Consider the following 8774-nt stretch of genomic DNA (forward strand, 5'->3'; position numbering starts at 1 on the left):
TGGTAGGTAAGAGATATAAACCAGAAAATACATAATCAGGAAAGGAGGTGGACTGCTCATATAGTACTGTGGGGAATAACAGGTGTACAACTTCAGTGCTATATTGGTATCCAAGAAATGCAGAAAGATCTAAAAGCAGGTCTGTAGCATACTGGTTACTCCTCTGTGAATGTATTATGGATGCATAGGAACAAGAATGACATTGGATGGGAAGCCATAGCTGGAACTCCATTCCCTGATGGAGAAGGAATACGTATTACATATCATTGAGCTCATGTATCAGTTTAAGTAAATGTAAATTTTTATGCTTGGACTGAAAAAAAAATGTACCACAAGAGATGGAGGGTTTGTGTCTATGTAGTATTTCATCCGAAAAGGTTTTGGACATTTAAATGGATTGCAAGCTCTGTATGAGTGCGTAGTATAATATGGATATTATATATATGCATATATCTATTTTTTTGGGGGGGGTGTGAGGCAATAAGGGTTAAGTGACTTGCTCAGGGTCACACAGATAGTAAGTGTCAAGTTTCTGAGTCCTGATTTGAACTCAGGTCCTCCTGAATCCAGGGCTGATGCTTTATCCACTGCTCCACCTAGCTGCCCCTGATGTTATATATTTTTATAGATAATGCTCTTTTAAATTCTCAATTTTGCTATCATAGCGTGTATGGTAGGTTCTGATAATTCTTTTTATTTCTCCCATGTTATGATTTCACCTTGATCATTATTTTCTTTTGTTAACTTGATTTTTCTTCCTTAAAAAAATCAGATAGCTAACGGCTTATCAAATTTGCTACTATTTTTTCATTTTAAGAACCAGCTTTTAGTTTTTAGTTTGGTCAGTTCTATAGTCTTTTTGTTTTCTAATTTACTAATTTCTCCTCTGATAGCCAAGATTTAGTCTTTTGTGTTTATTTTAGATTTATTTCTTAATTTAAAAACTGGCTTTTCAGTTCATTAATACCTGCTTTTTTTCCTTTCTATTTTGGTAACGTACATTCTAAGGAATATAATAGTCCTCTGAAGACTGCTTTAACTTCTTCACAGGAATTTTGGTATTCATGTTTATCATTATTGTTCTTTCATGGTAATTAATTCTTTCAATGATTTGTTCTTTGATCCAGTCATTATTCAGGATATAATTATTAAAGTCTTATTTTTGTTTGTTTCTATTGATTCTGTTTCCTATTGAAGTTACTACTTTCATTTAGTTAAAGCCTATAAGGTATTAGTTTAGTATCTCTTTCACTTAAACCTGATTATTTAGAATTTCTGTGTCCTAGCAAATAGTCTATTTTTTGGTAAAGGTAACATATGGTGCTGAAAATATATGTGTGAATATAACCATGTATATACACATATTCATGTATATTTCCTTTAATATTCCCTTCAGAAGGCACTTTAAGTCCTTCAGCTTTATAGTCTCCAACAACTTATTCATTTCTATATTTTAGTCTTTGGCTATATTTTGTTTGATTTGTCCAGCTAAGAATAGACTATTAAGTCACCTATTATTATGTTTTGCAATTCATTTAACTTTTTTTTATTAATTCAGATGTGATGCCATTTGGTGCTTCTATATTTACTAGTACTTTGGTGCGTTATGATTCTGTTAAATATAGTATTTATATTTATTTCTATTGATACTGAGTTTTTGTTTTTGCTTTATCTGACATAATGATTACAACTCCTACTTTTTTGGTTTCACCTGATTCAGCTAATTCTAGCTTCTTGTTCTTATTCTGTATGGGTCTTCAATTTTTAGATGTGTTTTTGTTTTTGTTTTGTATATAACAGATAGTTGGGTTTTGTTTTATGTATTCTTTCACTGCTCTTTTGTTCTGTAAATGACTGTGTTCAGAAGTGGTAATGGCAGGACTGGAAAATATGTTCTCTTGAAAATCAGTTAAAGGACCTGAGGTTACAAGATAACTACCATAAAATACTTGAAAGACTATCATGTGAAAGAAGGATTAGATTTGTTCTTTTTGGTTTGAGAGGATAAAACCAGGAACAATTCATGGCCATTGCAAAGACAGATATGTTTGAAGTAGGGAAAAATTTTCTAATAATTGGAACTATCTCAAAATAGAATGTGCTGTCTCCACAGGTCATGGGTTTCTCTTTTTTGGAGGTCCTCGGGTAGGGTGAAGATGAACATTTGGAGATATTGTTGAAGGAATATTTTTGTCATGTCTAAATCATCATATGGGCCTTTGGATCCTGGATTGTGCTAGTTACTCACTTCTTTCACTTTATTCAAAATTAGAACTGAGAAATAGGACACATAAGCTCTCTCCATAACAAATTTCAAGCATAGTTAAATTATTTAATACTTGAGACACATAATTTCAGTTGTGGCCCTTTAATACTAACCTTGTTAGTACCTTAAAATGTTTGATTGTACCTTTTACTCCCACTTGTTATTCTTGCTATTGTTTGAAATTAACTATGAGTTTTTAGGTGAATCAGTCTATTATTTAAAGATATATCAACTCCCACACTACCAAGCCAACCTTACTAGCTTTATGAGTGTACTTGAAATCATTTCTTGGGACAAATGTCAGAATTTCTAATTCAATGTGCAAGAGTAAAGCATGAATATGGAGTTAATAGACTCAGATATTGGGGCAGGTAGGGGGCGCAGTGGATAGAGCACTGGCCCTGGAGTCAGGAGTACCTGAGTTCAAATTCGGCCTCAGACACTTAACACTTACTAGCCGTATGACTCTGGGCAAGTCACTTAACCCCAATTGCCTCACTAAAAAAAAAAAAATAGACTCAGATATTTATCCCCAAACCATCACCATACCTATCATACTCCATATAAGCTTCTGACCATGACTCTTATGAAGAATTCATTCTCAACATCTATTCATAAGGACTCAGAGATGGAGAGAGATGACTATGATTACTGGTAGGTTATATCTTCACATGCCTCTCTTATTATGAGTTGAATTCAACTTCCCTGTTCCTTAAGGGATTTTTCCCCACACTGCATGTCTCATTTGCCCCACTGGCTATGACACACTTACCTCACAAGTTGTCTCACTCATCCTTTCCCTTATAGCACTGGAGTATAAAAACCCAGGGCCAGAGATAGGTAGGGAGAAGCAAATCTGATACCTGGTCATCCTCACACAGGACACAGAACACAAGAAGTTGGGTAAGTTGTTGATGAATGGAGAAGCTAGAACGAGGACCTAGAATTGTTTAGTTTGGGTCAGACATGAACAAGAGATTTCAATCCTTACTTATTTGGACCTGGAACTTGAAGAATTTTAACTTTGTGGATTGAACAACAGCACTATTGTTAATATGAAAATTTGTATAATGTTAAGTCCACAGAAAGCTGTGATTTGATGTTAAAGATTCTGATCAGTTCAATTCCATCCACATCTCGGAAAGAACACATAGATTAAGTCAATAAGCATTTACTTTGGTTTGATAACAAGAGTTTAGATTAGACAATAAAAAGAGCTCACATTTGATAGTCTTCTGGAGTTTATAGGATTCTTTATTCCTAACAACCCTGGATGATGAGATGCCCAAATATTGTTACCCACATTTTAGAAATGCAGAAACCGAGGCCGTGAGAGGCAAAATAACTTTCTCAAGGTTTGTTGCCAAACCCAGTGGACTTGTGGGGTTCCTCGAATTAAGTGCTAGAACTTATCCCAGAGAAGAGTCCCTGTGGGTCATAAAGTCTGCGAAGCAACTTGTAAGAAAGGAAAAAAGGGATTCTCCTTAAAAGGATCACATCTTGCTACAACTTTCTTCCAAAGGATTCCTTTGGATAATGAAAGGCTCAATAGATAAGGTATTTTTTCAATGTGGGAGAAATTCCTAGGCCATTTCAGAAAAATATTTACCCCTTGTTATGGCTTTCCCTACTCTAGTCTTTGAATGGTCAAAAGTATCAAACTTAAAGTCATAAAAGGTTTTTCCCCTGCCAATTCCTAAGAAAGGCTATTGGTGGTAGTTATCAGTATTGTTCCTAACTCCTTGGAGAAGGATAGTGGCAACAGTACAGTGGAAAGAACATTGAAGGTGGTTCTTAGAAGACCTAATCCCATCTCTGCCATTACCTTTATTGCCTTTGAGGAAATTACTTTTTCTCCATTGGCTTCAATTTCCTCATCTGTAAAATGGATGGATCATAGGTAGAGTGACTCAGTCAATGCTCAGAGACAATTACTCCAACTCAGGAGAAAGACCAGGAAAAAAACCCGAAATAAACACACGAATGAGGGCCTAGAGGAATTACATAGAAGTATTCTTTTTTGAGGGTCTACAGTCAAGGTGTACTGGTCATAGGGAGTCTTATGGTGGGAGATTTTGGGAAAGAAGACCAATCACCTGTGGAAAGGCAAAGAAAAAAGTGAGGTTGAGGTCACTCTGAAGTTTGGAGAGGGAAGGCAATCACATTGGGGGAGGAGAATGATGTTCTTTGAAATAACCTTTAAGATGCTGGTGTCTCCTTTCCTTTAGGATAGCCAGGCCATGCCAGGTAGTAGCTATGTACCTGAGGATATAATATGAGCTATGATAGATCCCAAACTGTGAAACAGTGAATGATGGATGAAGGAGCCCAATGTTTGAATTAAGAAAACCTGGATTAAAATCCAGGCTCTTCTACTTACTAGCTAGCTACAAGATCTCACTTGTTATTTTTTTAATCTGTAAAATATGGTATTTGGACTAAATGCTTCCTAAGGTCTCTTCTAGCTCTGAACCATAAAATACTTTGGTTTTTTTGGTGAGGCAATTGGGGTTAAGTGACTTGCCCAGGGTCACACAGCTAGTAAGTGTCAAGTGTCTGAGGCTGGATTTGAACTCAGGTCCTCCTGACTCCAAGGCTGGTGCTCTATCCACTACACCATCTAGCTACTCCATAAACCATAGAATACTAATGGCTACAGACATACTGTAAAGTCTATTTGAAGGACCTTTATACATTCCATCACTGGGTCCCCTGTAGTGTAGGAATTTTCCCCAGCTAATTTTGAGGTATTTCACTCCCAGCCTACTTTGAAAAAACTTTATTTTTGCTGAAAGGCAGTGGACATTAGATAGGGAATAGGAAAGTACTGAAACAGGTAACTGAGGATGACTGAGGGATTGGAGGCGCACTGCTTACTGGGGGATCTCTCAGGCAGTAAGAATCCTTTTTTGGCCTGGAAAAGAGGTTTTCCCATACAGTAAAAGAATGACTATGATGAACTATGACGGTATTTATTTAATGGCCAGAAAGGCTATGGTAGGGATGAGGGCTGGGCTATTATTTAATAAGAACATTAGGCCCTATAATTAGGTTTTATGATTACTAAAGGGCTAATCAAAAAAAGATTGTACTAATTATCAACATACTATAATAATCTGACAGACATCAAAATTTTACACATAATTTAATCTGAAAAAAAGATTTAATTACTGATTACTCATCTACCCATATAATTCAAGATACAATATTCACCAAAAAGCTTATGAAACAGGAGCCCCAAGGGCTTACAGGAATCTTTCTCTGTCTCTAGGATCAAGATCCCTTTTCTAAGATGTGTGTTTTCTTCATTGATCTCCCTTCCTTTCCTAGGTAGAATTCCTTTGGCAAGGGAAGCCACAATGATTCCAGAGAGGTCAATTCTCCTGTTGTCCCTGCTAGCTGTGCTGATCTTGGGGCTGAGCCAGCGTTCCTTTGCAGAGTCCCAAGAAGAAAAGTTTAAGAGGCAGCATGTTGACTCAGGCAATAAAGGCAATTCTGGAAAAAAATACTGTGACATGATGATGCCTAGACGGGGCATGACGAAAGGGAGATGCAAGCCAGTCAATACCTTTGTGCATGAATCTTACCAGAAGATCCAGGATATTTGCCATGAGGCAAATACACCATGTGCAAACCCAAATATGCACAACTGTCACAAGAGTAAAAATCCCCTGAGCATCACTGAGTGCAGACTTTTGGGAGGTTCCAAGCCAGGCAAATGCAGATACCGGAAGAAAACTGCTAAGAAACAAGTCACTGTGGCCTGTGGAGGGAACCCACTGAAGCCAATACACCTTGATCCCCCAAAGTAGGCTAGAGTCTAATGAGAGAGAAGCAGATGGATCCCTGAGTCACCACCCAATATCTGAGAAAATTGGTGAAATCATACCTCCCCTTCACTTCTGGCACCTCTTGTCACCCAACACATGTCCTTAGCTACTCATATACTCAGTACCTGGAAGAAAGTTGAGACTGGATGCTGTCCCAAGTGTATACCCTCTACCTTGAAGAGATGTTGTGGTGGTGGGGTACTTGGGGCAGAGGGAGAATATGAGTCCCAAATGTTAATTACTTCTCTATGGTTTTCAATAAAACCTACCTCCTCCTCATGGAGTTCCTTGGAGGCACCCACTTCCAGAGTCTGTTTCTTTGGTTACTTCCCACAAAATTTCAATGGAGACCATAGTGACTATATGAAATTTGAATCCCTCTGTCTGAGGGCTGATGGACTTATTTCATTCTCCTGGGGGATTTTTTATATGTGTAATCTAGTTACTGAAAGTACACTTTCCCATGTAGGACAGAATACAGATTTTTAGAGTTACAAGGGAATTTAGAGATTATTGAGTCCCCTTCATTTTATAGATTAAAAAAAAATGAGTTCTACATGTCCCAAAGGCTTTAAAACTGTGCATACCCTTTGATCCAGCAATAGCACTACTAGGTCTATAATCCAAAGAGATCATAAAAAAGGGGAAAGGACCCACATGTACAAAAATATTTATAGCTGCTCTTTTTGTGGTAGGAAAAGAATGGGAAATTGAGGGGATGCTAAACAAGTTGTGGTATATGGATGTAATGGATTATGATTGTGCTGTAAGAAATGATAAGCATATGGATTTCAGAAAAACCTGGAAAGACTTACATGAATTGATGCTGAGTGAAATGAGCAGAACCAAGAGAACATTGTACACAATATCTACAACATTGTGGGATGATCAACAGTGACGGACTTAACTCTTCTCAGCAATACAATGATCCAAGACAATGCCAAAAGACTTATTATGGTGGAAAATGCTCTCCCCATTCAGAAAAAACTATGGAGTCTGAATGCAGATTGAAGCATACTATTTTCACTTTTTTTGTTGCTTTTTTGTTATTTTTCTTGTTTATTCTTTCTTGCATTGCTTTCCTTTTGTTCTGAGTCTTCTCTTACAACATGACTAATGTGGAAATATGTTTAACATGATTTTAATGTATAAGCTATCACAAATTGCTTGCTAGTCTCAGGAGGGAGGAGGGAAGGGAGGGTGAGAGAAAAATTTGGAACTCAAAAAATATCTTTACATGTAATTGAGAAAAATTAAAAATAATAAAAAAATTAAAAATGAATTCTAGAGAGGGAAAGAGACTTATTTAAGATCAAATGGTGGGGCAGCTAGGTGGCACAGTGGATGGAGCACCGGCCCTGGAGTCAGGAGGACCTGAGTTCAAATCCGGCCTCAGACACTTAACACTTACTTACTGTGTGACCCTGGGCAAGTCACTTAACCCCAATTGCCTCACCCTGGAGCCCTGGGTGTGGTACTCATGAGACACCTGAGCATCCCCCCTCCCCCCAGCCACAGCCCTGGCTGGTGGATTAGCTTGGTGTGTGGGGGCAAAAAAAGTCCCGAGGTTTGAGTAGAGAAAAGAAAGATATATATAGACCTGGGAGTTAGACAGAGGGGAGGAGGCTGAAGGACAAGATAGAGAGAGGCTGACAAGATGAGAAGAAAGGAGAAGAAGAGGGGGGCTGATGAGATTAAGAGAGCAGAAAGTCTGGAGTACTAAGAGATGGGGGAAGCTAAGAGCAAGAAGGAAAGGAGAGGCGGAAGGACTAGGAAGAAGGGGGACTGACAAGATTAGAAGGACAGAAAGGAACTATAAGGAGGGAATGGAGACTAGAGAGGCAGAAAGGAGGCCACACACACAGCTCTAAGCTAATTGGCTGGCAGCTCTGATTGACAGGTCCCACAGGTGGTTCTATAGATGTAACTTCCAGATGTTGGGTAACTTCTGGACGCTGGGTAACTTCTGGATGGTAAAGTCACATGGTTTCTAAATCACATGCTTTCTCCTCATGGTGGGGCTTCCCTGCAATGTCTTTCCCAGCAGGGGGTGTCATTCCAATTCTCACACTCATTTGATCTTCACAACAGCCCTGTGAGGTAGGTACTATCATTATTCCTTTTTTTTTTTTTTTTTATAAATGAGAAACTGAAGAGTTTCTATGACTTGCTCAGGGTCACAGAGTAAGTGTCTGAGGCTGCATTTGAACTTGTCTTCCTGACTCCAGGCCCCACTCCCTACCCACTGCACCATCTCAGCTACCAAACTGCCTAGTCCTGGGTTGATTTAGGGCCTAGAGAGCCAGTTTTATGGCTAAGTCTCCATCAGATCATTTCATATAGCTCAATATGAACAGTTCTCTCAAGCTAAAGAATCTAAGCAAAAGTGAGGAAGAGCAGAAGGGCCTGACACCAAAGCCTGTTTGACCACTTGTACAATTTCTCTCAAAATTCTTAAGGAGGAGCCATCAAATATTTGAAGGGGCGTCACATAGAAGAAGGATTAGACTTGTTTTGCTTGGCTCCACAATGCAGAACTGGGAGAAATGTTTCAGAGACTCAGATTTCAGCTTTTTGTAAGGAAAAACTTAACTATTATATCTGTCTAAACATTATATTAACTTTCCTTTTTTAAAAAAATAAAAACTTTGACATCTTTTTTGTTGTTGGTGGTGGTG

General features: G+C 38.2%; 1 protein-coding gene across 1 annotated transcript; it reads left to right on the plus strand.

The window, feature by feature from the left end:
- Positions 1-5625: 5625 nt before the first annotated feature.
- LOC122740042 (ribonuclease pancreatic A-like) lies at positions 5626-6078 on the plus strand. The gene has a single exon (XM_043981816.1). The coding sequence runs from the start codon at positions 5626-5628 to the stop codon at positions 6076-6078; it is 453 nt and encodes a 150-aa protein (XP_043837751.1).
- The last annotated feature ends 2696 nt before the right edge of the window (positions 6079-8774 follow it).

This window comes from Dromiciops gliroides, chromosome 2, assembly GCF_019393635.1.
Source record: "Dromiciops gliroides isolate mDroGli1 chromosome 2, mDroGli1.pri, whole genome shotgun sequence".
Classification (NCBI taxonomy): domain Eukaryota; kingdom Metazoa; phylum Chordata; class Mammalia; order Microbiotheria; family Microbiotheriidae; genus Dromiciops; species Dromiciops gliroides.

What these genes read in the sequence shown, in the direction of transcription:
- LOC122740042 (XM_043981816.1), top strand. Translation starts at nt 5,626, where the DNA reads ATGATTCCAGAGAGGTCAATTCTCCTGTTGTCCCTGCTAGCTGTGCTG.